The 24,105-nt window shown below is 38.7% G+C and overlaps 1 protein-coding gene across 1 annotated transcript in view; it reads right to left on the bottom strand.

Moving 5' to 3' along the window:
- Window positions 1–23,425, bottom strand: part of VIPR2 (vasoactive intestinal peptide receptor 2) — an 80,062-nt gene extending 56,637 nt beyond the window's left edge. The window contains exons 1-2 of the mRNA XM_068174272.1: window positions 23,300–23,425; window positions 21,390–21,550 (exon numbers count right to left, since the gene is read on the bottom strand). Of these exons, the coding sequence (XP_068030373.1) occupies window positions 21,390–21,473 (84 nt within the window). The 5' untranslated portion in view covers window positions 21,474–21,550; window positions 23,300–23,425. The remainder of the gene's footprint in view (window positions 1–21,389; window positions 21,551–23,299) is intronic.
- Window positions 23,426–24,105: the final 680 nt, after the last annotated feature.

Below are 24,105 nucleotides of genomic sequence, written 5' to 3'. Positions count from 1 at the left end.
AATGGAAGGAAAGCTCAAAGAGGGTTAACCACGAAGATATTATCACTGGCTTAGGAAACACTTGAAATGCAAATCACTGGATTCTGGGAAAATACTCACCAAAGACCAACTGTCCCATTTTAAAACTCTTCTGTACATATGTGCTGTTTGCTGCTGTCAGAGACTATGTGTTGGATTAGTATGGAGTCCTGGTGTTAGCCTTTATGTTCCATTGGTTTTATGAAGCAAATTAATTTCTGCTAGCTGTTTTGCAGAAATTAGAAATTACTCCCTGGAAGATGAACAAATGAGACCAATAATTCCTTTTTATTTAACTCTTCTTCATCTCTACCCAAAATATGTAAGAAGAAACTGAAAGATAAAAAACAAATAACAGGAAAAGGGAAGGCAGTATCAAAACTCTGCCTTTTAGTTTTGTTTTTTTTTTCTTTCCACAATAGTTTTAGTTTTAGTTTTCCCTTTTGATTTTAATACACTTTGAGTAACTGTATACACATTAGTAAATACTAGTTTAAGGTGCATATTTATTTCTTGCTGACAGGCAAAATTATTAATATTTTATGATAATATATTTGTCATCTGAAGTTTGCTTAAGCATTTTTTTGTCCATTTAATTGTAAGGAAATGGAAAAGTGAAATCATACCAGCCTCAAAAGAGTTTATTAAAGGGCAGAAACAGCAACTAGAAATATGTGTTAGCCAAGACTATTGTACACTGTGTTCCCAAACTAGCAAGCACAGAAAGATCTATTTCAAATGATATTTTATTTGGCATATAAATTTACTCTTATACCACTTATTCCATAAATTAATCAGGTACAACATACCTCATACAGTCTATGGATCCCCTCATGCTAGAAGTTTAAAATAATATTCACAACTGGAGCTCCAAAGAACTACAGCATATCTAGAATGACCCATAGTATTTTTCTACTCGCCCCTAAGAATTCGTATTAGCAACCTATTACTGCATCACGGCTGGCTTGTCTGAGAGGCAGAACTGAAAGGTCTTCCAGAGAAGTCTTTATTAGCTCTTGGCAGCACAAATGTGATATTCCTATGGTATATCATGTTTTCCTAAGCCAAACTAATGCAAGGAATGTCCATTTAACACATCTCCTTACACAGGTTGAACATTACAAAGTGATGGAACAAAAAGTAGCCAGAATATACAAAAAGACACAATACACCTTGAAACTAAAAATCAGTATTCGGTTTTTCAAGGGGCCATGCAGAAGAAAAGGATGATGCTCTCAGGTATAATGCTACAGGTAAAACCATGCTTGGGAGAAAAAGGCTTCCTCACAACTCAAGTGTAGAGCACACAGGAGAGAATTACTTTTGCAGACACTGTTAAGACTGAAAAACCTCCTGAAGGGAGCTGTCCTCATATGAATGTCTGGTGATTTTGGACAGTCAGTGAACATCATCCTGGAAGAGCTTCTTGTTGATACTTTATCAATGACAGGGAAGCAACTCATTCAAGCAACACCAATCAGTAATTTGGGAGCACGTCGTTTTCTCCAGTGCTGGGTGAGTAACTGGGTAGAAAGAATCAATTGCTTCCATGCTGCTGTGGGAACATGGGACACTTTTTCATGGACTTTAACATTGCTTATGAGTTTGAGCTGGTAGGGCTGCTGCTGCAAATTAGATGTGGGATGTCTTGGTAAAAACTCTGCACACAGAAAGGTCTATTTACTTCCTTGAGTCTCATGAGCCAGATACGGATATCGTGACAATAAGGCTGGCTTTGACTGTCCTATTTCTAAGGACTATCCAGATCTCTCTCACAGTTAATTTTTATTTTTTTTTTGGAATCAAGAAAAATGTGGCAGAACATAAGTTTAAAAAGTGTTGGCCAAAGAATGGCCAAAAGGAAAGTTTTAAATGGAAACAATCCCAAAAGCACCAAAATCTATTCCTAATGGACAAAAGAAAATAATTTTCAGAAAATTCCGGGCTCAGTCTTGGTACTTGCAGACTACCACAGTGAGAAGAGTTGCCAGTTCCTCCTCATTTTTCTGGAAGATTCTAATTTCCAAAAGCATGCATAAATGTGTTGCAAGACTCTGGCAATGATTTTAGGATCCCATGGCTGCTGGGTGAAAACTAACCAGCTTTAACACCACAAGGCTGGATTGAGTCCCAATACAAATGCACAAACTGTTTCATTATCTCCAAATATTTATACTTAAAAATGTATTTCAGTAAAAAAAATGTGTATTGTTTAGTAAGATTTTCTCTGGAATTGCCCAGAAAGAGAAATATAAAGAGAAAAATAATTTTCTGCAAGGCCAGTATTGCTGAGATGAATACATATCCTTGTTTATTATTTCTGTTTCAAACTGATTCATTTCTCTGTAATAACTTTCTCTGGGAGATAAATCTAATCTCCAAATCCCTCCTACTGAAATGTAAACAAATCAGATAAAAAAGCTATAATCTGGTTTCATTTACAAACAGAAAATGGAGATTTTAAAACTTATAATTGGGTATCAGGACAAAGAAAATTAAATACATTCCTGAATGCTAGCATGGGCCTTTGTTTCCAATTCCTCATCCCAGATGAAGTGAATTAGCCCAGATTTTCTGTTTGAAGGCTTTGGTAACAATGCTTGGTTATGAGACCAAATACTGGACAGTGGATGGCTTTTGTGTCTTTCTACCTGATCTGCACTCACCAGCTTTAAATAACGTTCTGCCAGAATGGGTCTTGCAAACATTTCAGATGTTCCTCAGAGATGGCTTTCCTGAACTCAATCTGTGAGATGGGGGCTGGATTTTACTTTCCTGAGCCTGAAGGCAACATTTGGTCTTCCCTTGGAAAATCAAGAGACGCTCTTCTTAAAATTTCCTTGAGATTAAATTGCAGCATCTGCTCAAAATACTGAGGGAAGTTTAAACCAATAAAGCTGCTGCATTTCCGAAAATACCAGGATTGAAGAAAATACACAGTTCTTCTGGGGTTTTTTTATGTTTTAATTGATAATTAAACAAGAACTAAAATTTCTTTCAGCAGTTCCCAAAATGAGTTTTAATATCTCTCATGAACTGTCTTCTATACTCCATTGTATATGCCCAGCCAGTAAAATATCTTCTGCCAATTCCTGCCCCCGAATGAATAAAAATATTAAGACCAGCTGTATTAAAATAACTGGATTAAAAAGATGGCAGAAACTCTTTGAAATGCTGTCAACATAATTTTGATTAAGGTTATTTCACTTTCACAGCAGTTAACCTCAAAATAATAATAAAAATTGTTTTCAAGTTTCCAATTTCTATAGTATTACCCTGAAATTTTCATTTTAGACCCATATTTTTAAAAACATTTCTTTGCAATATTTTTCATTCGCTGGACATGGAGAGAAATGTCTGTTTATTTATAGACTGTAATACATATGTCAGCTGAGGTCTCAGCCTTCTCATGTCTTATGAACTCATACTAAAATTTAAGATAAAGGCGTTTATTGAACATAGCAAATTTGAAGCCCTGTCTTAAAGGTGGTCTGCAAAAATTGTATTTAGTTTTCTAAGGTTGTGAGCCCTTTGTGATGACACTGCTGGCATGTATGTGCTGTCTAACATTGGTCAAAAAATGGGATTTGAAGAGAAGACTGTGGGGGGTGTTATTGTTTGGTTTTTGTTGTTTTAATTTTTTTTCCTATTAACTTTAAAAAAACCTCAATACATATAAGCTCTTACTTTGTTTTGTTTAATTATTATTTTGAAAAATAAGGATACCATCTGTTAATACCTTTTTTCAGATGTGATGCCAAATATTTTTCAAAAGGCCTCCTGAAGTTAAGTGACAAAACATAAAGAGACATGAATACCCAGAACTTTTTTGTTATTAGGAGAGAAAATTCTTTCTGTTCTGAATAGCTTCAGTTTCACTGTCTTTGATCTCAGGATGTCACTTCTGATGTACAATATGTCACTATTGTACTAATCTTTTCAGACAGACTTTACAGTCTGCTCATATTAATAAAAGGGATAGCTGCAACCTCTTAGCTGCAACCTCATTAAGCCCCATGTACTATTGAGAGAGGAAATTTTATTGTAGCTTGTGTTATCTAGCAAAGAGAACCATAAAGGAAGAGTTGAGGTTTTCCAGAAGTATTTAACACATTTGATTAAATTACTTAAAAACTTGCCACCAAAACTGGCCACAAAATTTTCCAAAGTACAGAACTTTTGTTTTAGACATCTGTAAGTTCCTAGAATCTTAAAATTCAAATAGGATCAACCAGGAAAAAAAGTAATTGCTGGACCAATGGAAGAGAACAGCATTTTAAAGGATGTGTGTTCAGCTTTAAATGAGAACATTGGTGAAGGGAACTCACATGGAACAAAAATCTTGAGGGAGGAATGCATTCATCAGTGCCTAATAGGGTAAAGTTGCCACTGACATTTTTGCCGTGTTTAGAATATTTCTAACATTTCTGTATTCCATGAATTCTCTTTTTCATAGCAAGGCCAGAGCTACTACTGAATTCTTCTCTGGGGATGGATAAACTGATGGAATACTTCCCTTTTGATTCAGCCATTTTCATAAAAATTCTGGCAGATCTATGTTTCTGCAGTAATAGGATAGTCTGGCTTTTTGGGGGTTGTACTTGAATGCAAAAACCTCTCCTTGTTATATGATACTACATATAAATCCACTGTAAACAAAGAAAAATGGAATTTAACAAAAATATTATTCTAGATATAGTTTTTTAAGTGATAAAATTGATTTATACTGTTCTAAGAATAAATCCTCAGGTCTAGCTTTATTTTAAGCATCAGCCTTAGTTTTATGATCCTATATACTGGCAATGGTAATGAATTAAAATCTGCATAGCCTTTGCTTTCAGAGCTCAGCTGATATTTCTGTTTTCATAGGGAGGGTGAGACACTCACACAGAAAAAATAGTAAAATAACATTAAATAAAAAAAATAGTAAAATATTACCTATTATAACCAGTTTTCTATATTTTACTGTGTTTCTGTTTTGCATATTATTTTGAATATAAATACTCACATAGGAAATATTTTGGGTTGGGTAAAATCATTATATTGACAACTAGACATGGATTACTTTGAGATTGATTACTTCCCTTTTTTCTCCAGTGACCTGCTATGCTTCTTTGGAGAGGAATAAAAACCACACTGCACCTTGGAAGTTGCAATTCAACCAGGTAACCTGGCTCATGGAAAAGAATGAAAACAAAACATGTTTGAAATGCATTTCCCAAGTACTAAAGCTGCAAAGACAAGGATTTAAAAGTTTCAGAGGGAAGACTAAAGGTTACTTCTAACTTTCTGTTTACCTTCTGCATAACAATTCAGACCTTCATTACATGATGATATTTTCCCCCCAGTTATCTATCCCTCATTCAGTTCATGTACATAGAATAATTTCTTTTATTTTATTCAGTATGTGACCTTAGACATCTTACTTAATTTGTGCTATCCAAACCCTCCTTAGAACAGAGATTTGTCAATTTTCTCAATGGCTGTTCTGCTATGCTCAGTGTCAAAGTATTTGGATACTTTGCAAATGGAATGGATTAATTTTCACTGCACCCAGACGAGGTGGTACATTATTAGCCCTTTTTAGGGACCTAAAGATGAAGATCAAAAGGTGACCACGTAATTTTGTGTTCCAAGCCAAAGTGCCTGCAGCCTAATTGTTTAGGACTTCCCATGGTACTTTTCCAGCAACCTACAAACTGCAATTTTAAGATACTTTGGTGAGAGTGTTTCAGCCTGTCCAATGAAATCAGCTCCGAATGTCAGGCAGAAGCTCCTAGAAGGGCACCTATCTCACTAGCATCCTGCAAGGACCTGCAGTGTTAACCCCTCAGCCCCACACTCCTCAGCCAGTGACCAGCTCTCCTGCCTCTGACCTGATCAGCCAGACTTTGGTGGGAGAGAGGGAAGGCAGGCTGAACTCCAGCCTCTGTGCTGCCACTTAATTCCACTGTACCTCCCAGGGCCTGTCTGCCCCTGCGGACTGCTGCAAGAGGGGAACTTCCTTCGTGGTCACAGCTTTTTGGAGGGACAGAGAGAACTTTGACTTCAGGCCAAGCCTGCCAACACGCCCCAGGTATGTCATCTTCTGGGGAGTGAATGCCACCTCCTGCAGGAAGTCTTCATGCGTGGCTAAAGCAAAAAACCTCATCAGAACCTCACAGGGTCCCTCAGTGAGAGCAGTTGGGCAACCTTCCATGGCTTTTTGTGAATGTGAGAGGTCTCTGGGAAATAAACCATTATCACACTAGCCTGGACTTCTGATCTCAGAGCACTTCTGATCTCCCCAGTGAGTGTAGAAAAAGAAGCCCTGATAACAATCTTTAAATATTAGTTGAGCCCTTTGCTTCTACCAGAAAAGCACTTTCCTCTGTTACCTAAGAAAACAAAACAAACAAGACACCAAATCCCATCTCAAGCCTCCTTTTCCTTGTAGTTCAGCCTTCAGCTCAAAACAACGGCTTATTTTATCCCATAAAACTGAATGAGTAGAAAACTACCATTATTAGGAAAATGACCAAATTAACTCCAGCACACCCCTACCTCCAGCATGCAACAGCCTCACTCCCCCAGGTTGTTCTTCACATACAAACTCTCAATTGTTGTCATCATTCAGCTTACATGGCTCTGATGTCAGTGGTGGCATGAGGAAGGTCTTGGGCCTAAATATTCCTGTGATAAATATAACAAAGGGTCCCAAGGTGATTTGTATACTTTGTTATCAAAATGTAAGCAGTGAAATAGAGAAGAAACCAATTTAAACTTCACATAAAGAAATGGTCATTCCCTCCCTGGTGTTGTGAAGTCCCAGGACAGAGCTAACTGTGACAATAATTTTAGGAGGAGCTAGGGAAGAGAAGTTTTTGGGTGGAGAGGTAAAAACAGTCAGGTGTTTTGACCAGAGCCAAAGGAAAGGAGAAATCCTCACCCTGTTGTCTGTGTCTGCAGCACTCTGGAGCCATCACGGGTGTGTGTGGGAGAGCTCCCACGAGCCTGGGAAATTGCTCTGGTGGGCAGGAGATGCAATGACACTTAGTTCTCCTAGACCTCAACAGAACACTTGTGCACATGACACCTTTTCATGTTTTGTTGTATTTCTTATATTTTGAATGGCTGAATTTTCAACCATTACTTAAGTTTGGATGTTATGTCAATTTCTGAAAATGGTAAATTAACATCAGCTTGTATTATTCCTCTTAAAATGGTTGAAGTGTTTGTCATGGATTTCACCATGCTCTTCTGCAACATGCCCAATTGGTTTCACTAATTATACATAATTTTTGTATTATGTCCTGGATATTTTTTCTCTGTTGCTTCTGTTTCTTTCTTATGTGCTTCATGGAGATTCTCTCTCCCCCTAGCCTCATGCCTTTACTTTTTCTTCCATACAATAGGTACATGGAGAGAACAGCAAAACCTTCTTAATGCTTTTAGCACCACCATGAAAAAAGAGCAATTGCAAGAAAAGAATAGCTCAAGCTCTGCAGGCGTTGACTGCAGCATACTGAGTGTTAATAAAATCCCAGGAGACTTACCCAGTTATTAAATACTGACAAGATTCTATTGCTGACTGATTTTTTCAGAATTCACAACATACAAAATTTTGAAAGGTTTACTTAGGAATGAAGCCAGCATAACCCTCCAAACCACAGAGGTCCCCTGATTTAATTCAGTTTGATGAATTCATGATTATTTCAATGCGCAGTTGTTACATGCACACCTCCTACGCCCACTCACAACCCTCCCAAGCCTGTCAAAGTTTAAGAGTCATTTGAATAATGCCCTTAACAACATACTTTACTTGTGATCAGCCCTGAGGTGCTCAAAACATTTCTTGTAATGCTACTTCACCCTTATCCTCGTGATGTTGGTGGGCTTTTAGGAAGCAAACCTATTGATCTGCAGTATTTATGCACTTTTTATTAAACAGTTAATAATTGCAGTTGTGCATGACAAGGAAAGTGCTGGAACCATTTCTTAGAGTGTTACAAAATAATATCAAGTGAGTTTTTAATATTTTCTCTGTAGTCCTGTTTCATTGGAAATTGGCAAGTTACAGAGACTTGGGAACAGTATATACCTTTTTGAGGAATAATTAAATGAAAAAAAGAAACTGCAGTCTAGAGGTTAAGAGCTTCACAGTTATTAATACATTTATTCCATAAATGCTTGAATATGCTCAGCATTTTAGACACTGCAGTGGTGAGCCCACGTTAGATGGCAGCTCAAAAGAGGAGCAAAATAAGGCTTTTTGTGCTGAGTCTGGAAAACCATCCCTAAATACTTCAAGAAAGCAATCATCTTTCCATTTCAAGAGTAGTGCACAAAGCTCTCTTCTTGGGTTTGCTCTGCTTTGGTTTCATCTCTAGCTGATATTTCTGAGTATCAAACCATTGTTATCAAACCTGTGCAGTGTCAATGAACTCTATGAAATTGCCAAGCACCCAACATTTTTAATCAGTAGAAGATCCATGCTGAATATTTTCTTATGCTTTATGAACAGAGAATAATAGGATTTATAAATTTATTTACAACTTCCCAGAGAACACTGCCATAGAGAGATGATTATCTAATGAATTTTGCATAATTATTTAGTGCTTTTTGAATTATATATTTTAAATGTTTTTATAAACTTAATTAGTTCACATAATCTTCCCTAATATTTTTTTAATTGCAATTAAATTGCATGGAAATTTTACATAGACATTGGTATGCTAACTCCTGTAAATTCCATATTAGTTTGAGGGAATAAAAATATTTTAAAATCTACAGTTAAATTTACAAAAGCATGTCTGGTTTCAGGCTCATTCTTATGGAGGAATCATGCATTTCTAATATACCACAGTCAGTCTGGTCAATGTTATTCTAGAAGTCCCCTCCCTTTGTCCTTCCCACCTCTACACTAACCCTGAATACACATGTATGCTTGATGGAAGGTCTTGTTTATTTGTTTTAAGCTGATGGAACATTTGTAAATATACATACTTTTAAAAAGTATCTGCAGTGTCATGGCAGAACACAAGTGTGACAAATTAGAAATGGTGCAGTATTTGTAGGCACAATGGAGCAGCTCCAGCTCCAGGTGCCAACCAACAGGACTTCAAGCACCTTGTACCACTACCTGTTCCAGTCCTGAGCCCTGGAGCGAGAGTGCAGTCAGGGGTGGAAGAAGAAGAGGATGTAGAGGAGCAGGAGTGTGTGTTCACAGTGTCAGTGAGAAGTGGGTTTTTCCCATGAAAGCCAGCATTGTGGCTGCTTTTTATAGCCACATAGCAAGCCAAGACTTCAGTCTTCACCATGGGTCCAGTAATACCAAAAAGCAGAGCTTGAATGGTGGACTCAAGTTTTGAGTGAATTAATGAGTTTTTTGAACTACTACAAATTATTTTAAAGCACTTTCTGGAGTTCAAGAATGTGCCAGGCTGTTTCTCTATACACAACCAAAGTGTTTTGCTTTGTTGCCTTGGTGAAGGTTTATATGAAGACGTATGCTATCTGGCCCTAAAAGTTTTCTCTCACAGCCTGCCTGAAGTCAAAAGAAGGGTTGTAGGAAGAAATCAGGAGGGCTAAAAGGGAATTAAACTGATACCCTGAAGTAATATGAGACAGTTTTGTTGCAAGACATAATTGCACAATTTCAAGCTATAGTAATCCTTCTCAAAAGAAAAAAAAAAAAAACACAACAAAATAGATATATTGGATTGCTGACTGCTAGTGGTCATTGGTTGCTGTTTCATTAGTTGCATACTGTGTCTCTTCTGACATTTAATGTAGAGTAGAAAACATTTTCAGATGCTCTGAAATATTAATGTGGAATATATCAAGAATTGTCTGCAAAATCTCAGGGTTGCATTGTGATACTGTAAAAGACATCAGTGCAGCTGAGCACTAGTGAACTGCATAAATTCACAGCTACAAAGTGTTTCTATGGAATGAAAGAGGTGAATGTAGATTCGATATTAGGAAGAAATTATTTTCTGTGAGGCACAGGATATGGTTGTTGAGAGGAGCTGTAGGTGTCCCATCCCTGGAATTGTTCCAAGGCCAGGTTGGACGAGGCTTTGAAGTACCTGTTCTAGTGGAAGGTGTCCCTGCCTAGGGCAGGGGAATTGAAACAAGATGATCTCTAAGGTCACTTCCAACCCAAACTCTTCTATGATTTTATGATTTAACTACTTTTCTACAGTCATTGTGTTACAACTGTAACATGGAGTCAGGAAGAGTCCAACAACAGTCTGAAAATATGCCCCTTTTTCAGAGGGAGAATTTTGTTCATCTGTAGCTAATGTAACATTGGATAACTTTTGCCCCGTCAGCTATTTATTAGCTAGAAAATATGTTTTTGAGTAACCCCAAACCACTTACAATTGCAGACTGAGTTCAGAGAGAAGATGTTCATGAAAAATATTACTTATTATTCCCTTATTGCATACTATGAAAAGTTATTAGTAACTTATTTTCTATTTATATTAAAATAATCTGACCAAAACAGTGAAAGAGAAATCATCAGTTAGAATCAGAAAATACTGGAAGAGGTTGGATCCTTTGATACAGCAGTTAGGCTTTTACCCAGGGAATGGAGAACATGTATTTCCTTTTGTTCTTTAGATATCCAGATCCACGTCTCCCTCTTTCCAAGCATTTCCCTCCCCTGTGCATAGCCTGCCACTAACTATACTGTACTAATCACAGAAATGATGTCACTGAAACATGCCCACATGTAGGAAGGGACAACAGCCACCCTGTGAAATGAGTCTTTGTCTCAGTGACAATATTGATATTATATACTTCTTGCAGAGCAGGGCAGGAACATGGTAGGAAATGTGGGAACCTTTTAAAAACATTAGAGGAGCCAACCTTAGATGTGGTAGTCTTTTATATTAGAGTTTGTTCTTCTGTAATATGTTTTAATATTCCTTGTTATAAGTTTGTAATGCTTCATTCTGTGTACCCTATTTGGCTTCCCTAATGGTTCAGTTCTGAGTTGTTTACCACAATTTTCCCTGCCAAAATGTATGTAAATCTAGATGTCGTTCCACCTGTATACCTCCCTTGTTCCCTTGTCTCACCTCTGTCTGTCAAAGATAGCACACTCCTTTGTTTCTGGAGTGTTCCCTGTCTTTCATCCTTTCCTCGAAGCAGAATTGGATTGTAAGGTTTGCTCCCTCCCCTTCTATTGGGGAGCCCTTACCCTGCACCCCTCCCCTAATGCCCTCCTATTGGTCAAAGGTTGTGTCCTCCCCGTGTTCCCCCTACCCTTTAAAAGTAGCGTGTTGAGGTTCAGATTTGTCACTCGCTCTACCCTACTTCGAGATTAAATCTTTGGAGACTCACGCAAGTGTCCTTCCCTTAGTCCTCTGCCTCAGTTTCCTCGTGCCCTGTGCCTCTGCTGTGCTACCCACGCCGCAGCAATCATCACCACCTGCAACAGTCTCGGCAGAGTCCTGGGGGCAGCCGCTCGCGTGTCTGCCCTGCGGCCACAAGCGGGACAGCGACCAGCCAACCTCCATCACCGAGAGCCAGGCGCACTTAGAGCTCTAACCAGGGGGGATGACTTAATTTCAGTTTACAGAGCTCAGCATCACACTCATATTTTCATCACAGTAGAGGCTGAGGCCTGATATTCAGGCCTCATTAACTATCATTTTGTTGATAGTTAAAAACATATATTTTAACTTTTTTATGTTAAAGAAGAGCATAATTGTTTGTCTTTTGTTCTTTCCTACTGATTGCTTGATTTTATGAGCTCTACCAAGAAATAATTATGTTCACTGTGGACATTTATATCATTGATGTCTTCCTCAATACACGAGAGAGGAGAGGCAATCATAGAGTGAACGGCTTTCAGGAATAAGGAATTGCCTTCAGTTCAAGAACTGAAAAACAGTTACAAGGAACACTGAATTTGCAGCTTATCTAATCTAAGGAAGTTGGAAGGAAAGAGTGATGTATGTTGTGATTTCTGGCCTGAGTCTCCAGTGCTCTAATCCATATACTACTCACCAGAGTGCTTATTCCTTTGTTAGTGAAATAGCTGCAAAAGGATTTTGTCAACCAGATTAACATTAAAAATTAGCAGCATTTTTAATGCATTTATATTTTCACAGCTCCTGTCAGAGCAAGATCATCTTATGCTAATTGTACAAACAAACATTTCTGATCTCTTGAGCTAATAGGTTGAATTCAGATGTAGTGTACAAATAAATGGAGAGACTGAAGAAGAGGACAGAAGGGAAAAATGATAAGGACACTTAGATGAAAAGACCTTGTACATGCATAATTGAGGCTCTATTTATAAACTAGAGCTAAGCATGAGATACTGAGGAGGTTAGTAATCCCTGCTGGCCAGCTGCAGAGCTGTTAAAGGAAGGACAATTTGTCTTTAAGGAGACTGGTCCTGCACCCCACTGTGTGGCTGAGTAGTATTTTATAAATGCCATAGAGTTCATGCAGTTTTTTTAAATCTGCTGGCCTTTCCTTCCTGAGTCATGTATGCAAGGATAAAAGTTGTACCTCTTATGGCTATATATACTCTGTAATCTTCTTTAACACTTACAGCATATTAGGGAAGTCCTTTCCCACCTCACACTCTTCATGGAGACCATTTGACATATCAGGAGAGAACAACCAGGTTAAAGGTTTTTTTCTTTTTACTTACAGGACTTTCCATAATTTCTGCCTTAGTAGTAATAAAAAGCCATTGTAATAAGCAGATATATTACATAGAACCATAGAATGGTTTGGGTTGGAAGGAACCTTAACTGTCATCCACTTCCAGCATCCCTGACAGGGACACCTTCCTCTAGACCAGGTTGCTCAGAACTCAATCCCACCTGGCTTTGAACACCTCCAGGAATGGGGCACCCCCAACCTCACCACCATCACAGTAAAATTTTTTTCAAAGTGTCTAATCCAAACTTACTTTCTTTTAGTTTGCATACACTCCCCCTTGTCCTGTCCTCACACAACCTTGTAAAAAGTCCCTCTCGAGTTTTCTTGCAGGCACCCCTCAGGTATTGGAAGGCCACAATAAGGTTACCCCAAAGCCTTCTCTTCTCCAGGATGAACAATTCCAATTCTCCCAGCCTTCCCTTGTAGGAGAGGTGCTCCATCCCTCTTATCATCTTGGTGGCCGCCTTTGGACTCGCTACAAGAGGTCCATGTCTTTCTTCTCCTGGGCACCCCAGAGTTGATGCAATATTCCAGGTGGGGTCTCACTAGAGAGGAGTTGAGGGACAGAATCCCCTCCCTGCCCTGCGGCCCACGGGGCTTTGGATGCAGCCCAGGACACGTTTGGGTTTCTGGGCTGTGAGTGCCCATGGCTGGGTCACGTCCAGCCTCTCACCCACCAGCACCCCCAAATCCTTCTGGGCAGGGCTGCTCTCAATCTGCTCATCCCACAGCCTGTGTTGATAACAGGGGTTGTCCTGACCCAGGTGCAGCACCTTGCCCTTGATCTTATTAAACCTCAGGAGATTCCCATGGGCCACTTCATGAGCTTGTCCTGGTGCCTCTGGATGGATCCAAGTGTGGCAACTACATCACTGAGATTGGTGTCATCTGGAAATTTGGTGAGGGTGCAGCTGATCCCTTCATCTGTGACACTGATGAAGACATCAAATAACATCAAATTACATTTCCCCAGTACAGACCCCTGAGGGACACCACTTGTGTCATCAGGATATGAGCCATTGACCACTGCCCTCTGGTAGTTTATGACTACAACAATAAATATATTTTGGTAATAAAAGCTTTGGATTAAAATCAACCAGTCTCCTCCCTTCTTCTTTCTTCATGAAATCTAATCACTCCTTATGGTGTCAGGAGCTGCTGTTAAAACATTGCTCCATGCAATTTTCCATTTTATCTGTGGCCCTCTGCCCAAGGCACAGATGCACGACCATCCTTGGGCTGACACTTCCACTCACAGGGAAGAGTGAGAGGTGACTGTGGGGCTGGGGTGAGCTGTGCTGGCAGGTGTTGTGGGGCCAGTGTGCTCTCAGGAAACATGTCCATGTGTGCCTGATTGGATACTTCCCTGACAGATAATTCTGCCTTGGATTGCCATAGCTGCCTCTGTGCTGATCCTGGAAGACAGATCTCTCCCCTGTTCTAGTTCATACAAGCCAGGACCTGAATACAGTGAGAAAGTAGATGTTGCCAGTAGCAGTGAGTGGCAGGGAGATTCATCTCTCATCTTCCCCTCCACCCTTCCCTCACTTGCCATGGTTTTGAATTGTTTTCTCAGCTGGTATAAACAAAACAAACCTCTCCCCAATATTCTTTGCTAAGATGTTCACAACCTATGAACTGCCTGCTGTACAGGAAAAAATCAGCTCAGAGCAAGAGTGTTTGTACCTTATGAGGAAACCTGCTGGTTGGTGGGCAGTGAATTCACAGCTAGAAAGGAGATGTACAGGAGGTTCAATCCTTCTTCATCCCATGGGAAGGGGCTGTATAGCTCACATCCTGCATAAGTAGTGCTCAGCACTGGGATGCCCTCAGGAAAGCCCTAAAAGACAAGGGCCAGTGGGAGCAGAGATGAATATGGGGCTGTCCTGTTCTCATGCTTTTAACTTGCCTTCTGCAGCTGGTCAGATACCAGGCCAGACAAATCTCTGGTCTGAGTAGGTCTGTCCTTGTATTTCTATGGTACTCTCAGCTATCATCCTATATTATTATATTAGGAAAGGCATCTCAAGTCAAAAACTTTCTATCTTCTAAACATCATCTATCTCACTCACTCCTCTCTCCTCCACTTTCTTAAATGCACCTCTCTTTCAACTTCAAGCTTTTGGGCAATCTTTTTCCATCTTTGTTTTCACATTGCCCCGGGTCCCTTGGGACTAGAATGGGAATAACCAAAATTCTGTGAGAAAGCCTTTTCTTGGGCTATTTACAGCTTATCCAGAAGCAAAAAGTACTTTGAAAAAAATAATAAAAAAACAGTTCTCACAAGACTATCTAACCCAATTTAGCAGATAAAAGAGATTCTAATAGCTCCATGAACTATCCAGACTTTTGTCTGGTTCTCAGTCCTGAACTTTTTCAAGTTTATGGTTTACTGACCACCATCTGTATTTAGTATCAATGTTATGACATCAAGATTTGTTTCTCCATTGGGTTGTCTGCATGGAAGTAGATTTTACCTTTCTTTTTGAACACAGTGAATTTTACAGTCAATGAAGAGAGATGGGTGCTTAACTTACAAGCTTTGCATCTTCTTCTAGAGCAATAACAGAGATAACATACTGGACTTGGCCTTCTGATTTAGGCACCTACTCCATTCCTAAGATTTACGGTACTGAATCCTCCCTTCAGCTTTAAAGGAAAAACAATCTTGCCCCAAAACAGGAGATTTCACTGTGGAAAGTCTTAATATTGTGGTTGCACTCAACAGTAAACCTTGCTTTTCAGGCCATAAGCAAAGTTAATTGTGAAAAAAAGACAATTTTCAAGCTTCTATGTAGTGGTTTTTCAGACAGATGGCTCAGAGGCTGTCCAGAAGGTGAGAAGAATGTTCATTTTCATATTTCATGCCTTGCATGGAAGCTAAAAGGAAATTGGTACTGGAGATGATCCAGTGCTTCAGTTTTTAGATTTTCCCTATGTAATAAGAACAGATCCAGCAGGGTTATAAGATATCTACAGTTCCTGATGTGCAATGTTGGTCTCAGTAAATTCAGTGGCAGTCCTTCCATTGACTTTAGCTGCAGTCACGTTTTTCCCAGAAAAGTTTGTCAAGAAAGGTGTTTTTCCCTCAGATTCTTTAAAAATTACTTTACAGAAATTTGAAGCAGTGATGTGTTTCTAAGGAGTGTCCAAACCTGTCTACTGACCAGACAATCCACCCTAATTCCCTGAATCCTATATGAAAATGAGCTTTTGCTCCTAAGTTTTGAGCAGAGGAGTTGTTGCCTACTCAGTAGTGTTGTGGTACCCTTCACTGGAGTTACTCTGGTATGAAGGACCTTAAAAAAGGCTGATTTACCATATTGAGAAGTCTGCATTGTGTTCATACCCATCATTGTAGTCATACCCATCACCATTAATTATAAATCTAGAGAGGATTAGGAAGGAGAAATGAATGGACCATTAACCTTATGGGAGCAGGCTGTAGTTGTGCAACAAAATTGTAGAATGAGAAACAGCAGTGAAACTGTTGAATTTGGGGTTTTCAGGCTGAATGACAAGATCCTTGGTGGAGTATAGTGCATTATTTCCTACATAAAAAACTAAGGCTGAAAGATCATCTCCTTTTAGGCTACAACTCAAATCTTATGTATTTGCAGCAACACTACAGCTACCAGCTATCTCAGCAAGACAAACACAAGGAGATTATCACTGTGTTTTTTAACAGCAGATTTGGGGACCTGTTTTCTTTGCACATCACTTGTGTGGATAATGTTTACTTTATGTCTACGGCATAATATATCATGGTTTACTAAGTTAATTCAAAATGGTTTGCTAAGTTAATTCAAAGTCTTTAAACTGTCTCTTTGCATAGATGAATATCTTGACCAAAATATAATTAGACTCTATGATGATCTCGGGAGCCTGGCAGTGAAAGAAGGAGAAAATAGGCTGGACAAGGTAAAGTCTGCATTTGCAAACATCTTGCATAGCACATACAGCTAAAAGAGACTAAGCCAGAGACTAGAAGAGAGAGAGCTGGGCAGATCCAATGGAAATCCATTGAGAAATAATGACAAATTCCAATTGGCTTTTTCTTCCTCTCTTTCTGAGTAATTAGAGATGTCCTGGAGAAACAGACAGCTTTTCCAGGACACAGGCAGGAATTTCCACAAGGTGGGTGGGATTTGGAGGCAGTGGTGGGGAGAAGAGCAGTGGCAAGGAGCCACTGGCCATTTGGTGGTGAGGAAGGAATGTAAGGCCAGTATGGGTGATGTCAATGTGAAAAGCTGGCACAAAAACAATGGAAAGCTTTGGTTGCTTGTGCATATCCAGTGCTTCAGTCAGGAGGTGACTTAATTGTGTTTGCTCTTATGCTGACCCAAGAGAAGTCCTTGTCTGAATGATACAAATATCTGCTGTACTCTGTTTATAGTACTTTCAGTCAAAAATAGCCAAGCCAGGAGGGAGTCATTTAAGGAAAGCATTTTGCTTATGAAAATGCATTTTCCTGTTTGTATATAATTTGTATACACACCCACACTCTCACACGTGCAAAGCCACAACTCACAGATGAGTTTTTTCCTAAAGCTGCTCAGCTCACAATACTTTCTCCCAGCTTTGCTTACTAGCAGTGTTTGGAACAATGATCCCAGGTCAAAGCCCATTGGAGTATATGGAAAGATGCCCATTGACTTCACTGAGATTTGGATCAGGTCCCAAGTCTTTCCCTGTTTAGAAGCTGGAAAATAAGCTGCAATTTCTCAGCTGTATATGCTGGACTAACTGGGCCTGAAACTGAGTGCACAGAGAAGCTTAACATACCCAAGGCTGTACGTTGCAAATAAGTCTTTTGTTTCTGTCTGTTCACGGATCATTGGCTTCTTCAAAGTCAGACAAACAAATAATGCTCCTAGTCATTGGGTTTTCTGTCATTACAGGGTTTGGCAGTTGTCATCTGCAAAGATGGAACCATCCCTGTGGACATGCCAGAAGACACAAATTTGGTCTTCTGCAACAGTGAAAAGTAGTGGATTTTTTTTTAAATGTAGGAGTAAGAAATACATTTTGAAGAAAACTTTTTCAGATCCTCTTCTGCAAAACAGATATTCTTCATGCATCCAATAGACTTGAATAAAAAGAAGCATCCATGGCTTAGTCTTGGCATTATCAGATAAATTTCTTCCTAATGTACAATTTTATCAAAGAGGATTTTCAAAATATTTTAAATAATGACAAGTGGAAGCTTTTGCACGATGAGGGATGCATTGACCATGCTATTTCTGATCCACTTCTTGAAAATTAACTGACTACATTCACACTTTCTTTTTTTTTTTTTTTCCAGGCTTAATTTCATTTTTTTTACTGTAATAGTAATCCAGAATATTAATTTTTGTTTTGTTTTTAATTGAGACATTACAATTATTACTCCTGCTCATGACAGGGGGGATGGAACTAGATGATTTTTAAGGCCCCTTCCAATCAAGCCCATTCTATGAACAGACATGAATAAGAATAATAGGCTATATCCTGTCTTTCATATTGGAGGAGACTTGCATTATTTTAAGGGCTTTTAGCATCCCAAAGAGTTTTTCTGTTGATTTCAAGGTGAATTTCATTGTTCTGAGGGCCAGGAGAAGGGCTGATGGGGGACAAAGGTAGCTTTAAGCTAAATGTCAGCACTCTCGTACTTCTGCACCAGAGGAATCCATTCCAAGACTACTGTTTTATGCAGCGATACATTACTAAAGTGACATAATTATGGGTGTGGCATAAGAATTATGATATCCTTAATTATTTATTTAAGTGTTTAGGGATTCCTCTTATATGACAGATGTACACTTGTCAAGGCACCAGCTGAAGTGTCTTCTTCTATTTTAATAAGCTTATTTACTTCTGGAAAAAAAACCCAGACATAGACTGTTGTTGATTTTTTTTTCAGTTTCAATTTCATTCAGACTCATAAGAGAGTTTGTCTAATTTTCTTATCTTCATTATATTTTGATGACAACTTCATTATTTTAGAAAAATTAATGATTACTCCACTTCCCTGTGTTGAACATGAGATGAGCATTATGCACTAATTATAAGGAATGAACTACAACTGATGTCAACAGAATTTGACTGCACATATTATAAATTAAATCAGAATATTATACAACAGCTGGAAGACAGTCTAAGAAATAACTTTTTGAATGCCATGTTAAAGGACATGCTGACTCACACATCCATTTAATTCAAGAATCTCTACACAAATAATATTCTTGTCTACCGACTTTTGCATAGCCTGGAAAATGTAAATGAAATTATTTCCATGCTAGTTCTGGCCAAATCTAGTGATTCCCATTCAAATGCACCAGTTGTACTCTGATTAGGAATTGGCTTATACTGCAGTGAAGTCTGGCTTAGGCAGAGCCTGAAGAGCTCAGGGTAGCAGTCACACCTATGGTCACTGTGTGTGCAGCCACTGAAAGGCTGGGAAGGGAATTCATCACCACCTCCAGGATTTGGAGAAACAGGTGAAGTTCAACACCCTTCTTGTTGTGCTCAAGAGCTCATTTTAATGGTCTGTGATCAAAAAGGAACACCCCAGCTTTTGATCTTCAGCCACATTGATCCTGCTCCTTTCTGGGTATAGGGGATTTTCTGTTTTTGCAGCACTACATGAGCTGGGCCAAGCTGTGCATTGAGATCCTGCAGACAAGAATGGCCTGGAAACAGTGTTTCTGAAGTAAACAGTGGGCTCCTTTCTAGGATAAAGAATTTCTTAAAGGAGGTGAGAGTGAAACAAAATTTCTCCATTCACACATCTGATCTCATAAGCAATCTCATAAGCACAGATTGAGCAGTGTTCACTGCACACTCCAGTCCTAGGACAGATAGCTGGCTTTTCACGTGTGCAGACATTTGAGATCAGACCTCTCCAAAGCCCCCACCTGTAAGCTAAAACAAGAATCACTACTAATATCTGTTCAAAGTATTCATGGTAACTAAAATTATAACCAGTCTTCCTTGTGCAAAGTCTTTATTGTCCCTTGCACACTGACATTCAGGATTCTGTGGAATAGTTTGTTGGGAAGAGAGTGGCAGAACCAAGTGAGTGTCTGCTGAGGATCAGCTTCTGCCAGACTCATTCCAGAAAATGGAACATAAATTGTCCATTAGCCAAACACCATTTTACAAATCATTGGCCTTATTGACAAGATTATATTGGAAGTTTATTTTGGCAGGTCACTCATTATATTTAAGGTAACATCAAGGACCTTTATTTTCTCAGTTTTTTTAGGGGAAAAGTTTTCGTTTTTTGCTATTGCCATATATTTTTCATTTGTACCTGAAGAGAATTTACTTTGGTAGACTGTAAAACTACTTATGAATTTGATATGGCAATTCAGTCTATAAAATCATCCTTTATTCCAAAACAACTTGGGTTTTACATGTGGTATATATATTTTTCTTTTATTAAATGGTCAGTGAAGACTATATTAATATTCTGCAAGACTGTTGAATATTAGATACCAGAAATTGCTGGTTCATTCCTGCTGCTGGTACAATGATTCTTGGCTGCAGGGGTGCAGACTGAGTTCTGTAACTGAGAGTCTAGAGCTGTAGGCTTGATGTTGCATTTTCATGTCGTAGGTCAGGGTGAGGGTAAGAAGAAACCATCTCACTGAACACAGAGCCAGCGTTCAGGGGCTGAGGTCCCACTTCTGCCCCCCAGCATGGGCGACTCCTAGGAAACAGAAAATGTGAATGGAAAAATTGTAATCTGTCTTGAAGAGTAGCAATCCTCTTGAACACATGTCTTGAGAGAGTGTCAAAGCAGTGTTTTGGTTTTTTTTCCTGAGTTTATAGGTTATTCCCATTCAGCAGTAACCTATGAATAACACACAGCAAATGTTGGGACAATAGTCTTCTTTTAATATTTTCTCTGATCCTTTGACAAGCTTCAAGCTTCAATGGAAAGGGAGCGAAAATGGTATTTATCTTTGCTTTTCATTGTGAAAATAAAGAAATTTCCTGGTAAGGAAGGAGATAAAATCACTTGGCACAAGGACTTCTAATTCACACTGGACAAATTCAGGACAGTGTTATTATATATCAACAAGTAATGATGGAGGAATTTCCTTATCATCTGACAGTATTTTCCCAGACTTCTAGTAACAAAATACTGGTTTAAGATTTACTTAATGGAATGCAAAGTTTGCCAGGACTCTAGAGTGGTGATCTAAGAGAAGTTTAAGTGCTGATATAAATATATTTTACCTATATAATTTGATATCTTACATATCTATGTCTTATCAACCTTTATCTTTTAATACATACATACTCCTGACAGGCAGGACAGGATCACACACATCACCCCTGTGGTTACAGACCTGTTTCTGTAAAATTTGTAGCTCAAATTACTTTGCATCAAAACACTTTTATGTGAGTGTATTCAAGAGATCAAGGACAAGGTTTGGGAGCAGAAGTTGGTGTCTTTTATGAGAAAAGTTAATATCTGTGGGAAAACACAAATTTGGGGAAAAGTTTCTTGTTAATCAAAAGGGCAAGACAATACAAAGTTACTAAACTGTAGCAAAACAAGTGAAATTTAAGTGTGCTTAATCTTACTACAACTAAGATTTTTTTTTCTCTCTCTCTTAGTAACTTTGATGAAGCCACCTACCAAAGTTTGTAATTTCTCCCAGGTATATAATTTGAGAAAATGGAAGTATATAGCAGTTTCTAATTACCTGCTTTCTGTGTCTTGGAGCAAATTCAGCTGGAGCAGCTTGCACCACTTCTCCAGGCAGCTCACAGCTTTGCAGGGAGGACATTTCCCTGAAAGATGGGTGCAGAAGTGCTGAGATAAAAACACACTTGGATTTCTTTCTCTCTTTTAGGGCCGTATGTCCTGTAGTACAAAGGTGCAAAAATGGGGAAGGTTCCTATGTTTTGAGAAACAAAAAAGTTTTACTCAGGAAGAAAAAGAAAGGAAGAGTGACCTACACATGTTTCTTCAAAGAATGGTTATAGACTACAGAACTTTAATATACAGAGTGCACAGCCCTGGGAAAAGTGCTGCAAGGTGGGTTGTGTTTCACAGGTAACTTCAGAGCTTAGTTTTGTTCTGCCCGAGGGGTCTCCGTGGTGAGTGTGACAAGAGCTGGGTGTTCATCCTCTGGTGCAGCTTGGTGAATGCAGTGAACTCTGTTCTGGGATGAGGCTTTGGCAGCTCAAAATGAAAGCATTTAACTATTGAGATCCTAAATCTTTAGGTGTATCCCTAAAGCTTTCCAAATATTTTCTTATCCCAGAAGGTGTGAAGAAATAAGGCCAGCCAACAGCCTAGGTAGTCTAAGGGTTATTTGAGACTGAGGCAAGAATCAAATTGCCTTTTAAGGTTGTAATAATTGCTGTGTGGTGAAAATGAACTTTATCAAGGAACATTCAGGAATGCCCAGGGTCTGATTTCTGTTCACTACTGAAACCTACCCAGTGTGCTAACCTTATCACTCCTATCCAATTTGTATTATACTTGATTCTTAAATATTTTCCTCTACAATGTTTCATGTGTGAATAGCAACTTACAAGTATTTTGTTGTGAGAAAGGTTACCATCCATCCAGCACTGACAGTCAGTCCCTATTTATCTTTCCAACAACATACAGTCTTTAAAAAATCCCATAGCTACCTGATATTTATAGGCACATTTATTATCCTAACCATAATTTTACTTGTGGGAAGGCACACAAATACCCTGCATTGCAGAATGCCTGGTTTGTTGGGTTTTTTTTCCATTTTAGTATTTCACTGAATTTATTAATCTTAAAATGGGATTCAGTTCACCTGAGAGGAAAATATTTGAGTGAATCCTTTTGGGGCACCTTTTCCCAGCAATTTATAGAAACAGCAGGGAAATAGCAGCTCAGCCCAACAGTCTGGGATGTCTGTTTCTTTTCAGGAGGTGCCTCTGATCCACCTCTGAGATGGGGGCTTCTTAGATGTCCTGCCCACCTTTTAAATGGTACTTATTAAATGAGGTGAACTCTAACTGCTAATTTACAAAAATACTTCATACATTCCAGGTAATATTCTGACCATTATCAAAATTACATTTAGGTTCTGATTAAAAGGGTTTAACCTTTTTTTTTTTTTTTTAATATGAAATCTTGGCTCTCAATTTTTGTAAACAAAATTAGTATAATATAAGGAAAAAAGAGTTAATGGTGACTTTAATTTAATTGTAAAAACTTACAAAAATAATATCAAGTGTATTCTCTTTTTATCTGTGTTTTGGTTCTGGCTTTAATTGTGCTGAGTTTCCATTCACAGTCCTGTCAGAGTAGTGTCCTCTATCCCCCTATTTTTAAATGTGAAAATGCCTATGAAAATTGAAATATTTTGGATGAAAAAGGGATTCTTGACAATATGAGAGCATTACCCCAAATATGGGACAGATCAAGGACCAGACATGCAACTAAATGCGGCAGAATTTCATTCCAGACAATGGAAAATGAAAAGAAACAAAGATCCTGTCAAGCACATCTGGCCCTCTATTTGATCAAACCTTGTTAAGAAAAAGTAAGAGATTTCCTAGCAGTGGCAAGAGGACTGGACTCTATCCAGACACAGACCTCAGCACTGACATTCTGGGACCTCACTTGGTGTTGGAGGAGAGAGGATGTTTTATTTTTCCCTTTCTGATGCATATAGGGGAGCAAACTTCCTATCTGCAAAAGACAAAGAAGTAGAGGAATTTCAGTCACAATGTACAACAATGGCGTTAATACCAATTGCTCTGTTGCCCAGGCATTAAATCATAGCTGTATAGCTGCTTATTCCCTGTGTGGGGAAAGAAGAAAGAACCTGAATCCCTGGACATTCTGATGACATGGGAGGACTGCCTGAATTAAAACCATGATAAATGCATCTTTTTTGTTATTATTATTATTTTAAAATTTTATTTTCATTAAAATGTTTGCCTCTATCTTGTGAGCACAAAGACTGTGGACATCTTGGGTGGCTACATTTCACCTGGGCTATATTTTTCAGTATACAAGGCTGTGTGCCCTGGAAGTCACAAAATCTTTGATGAGACAAGCAGTGCTATAACTCAGATCCTTGCTTTAGGTGAGGACTAGTACAGTAGATTTTTATTATTTTTCAAAGTGTTGTTGGCAATCACTACTGGAGAAGCAGGGTATCCAGTTCTCAATTTGCTTTTACAAATCCACCAGTGCTTCGTAGTAAATCTATCCCTGTTTAAATCCCTGAACACCACCAACCTTCTATAGAAAACAGATGAACCAACATCTTCTGTTACTGAGACTGCAGTAACTAAACAGACGATGATGGACCTTTCCAAAAAGCAGGAAAAAAAAGCAAAATAAAGACTTAAAAGATTGGCTGAATTGGGCTCTGAATTACTGTGCTTTTGATTTCCTAGGCTAATTTGCTCAGAATGTCT

Source organism: Anomalospiza imberbis, chromosome 1, assembly GCF_031753505.1.
Source record: "Anomalospiza imberbis isolate Cuckoo-Finch-1a 21T00152 chromosome 1, ASM3175350v1, whole genome shotgun sequence".
Classification (NCBI taxonomy): domain Eukaryota; kingdom Metazoa; phylum Chordata; class Aves; order Passeriformes; family Viduidae; genus Anomalospiza; species Anomalospiza imberbis.
This window is presented reverse-complemented; position numbering and strand designations above follow the sequence as displayed.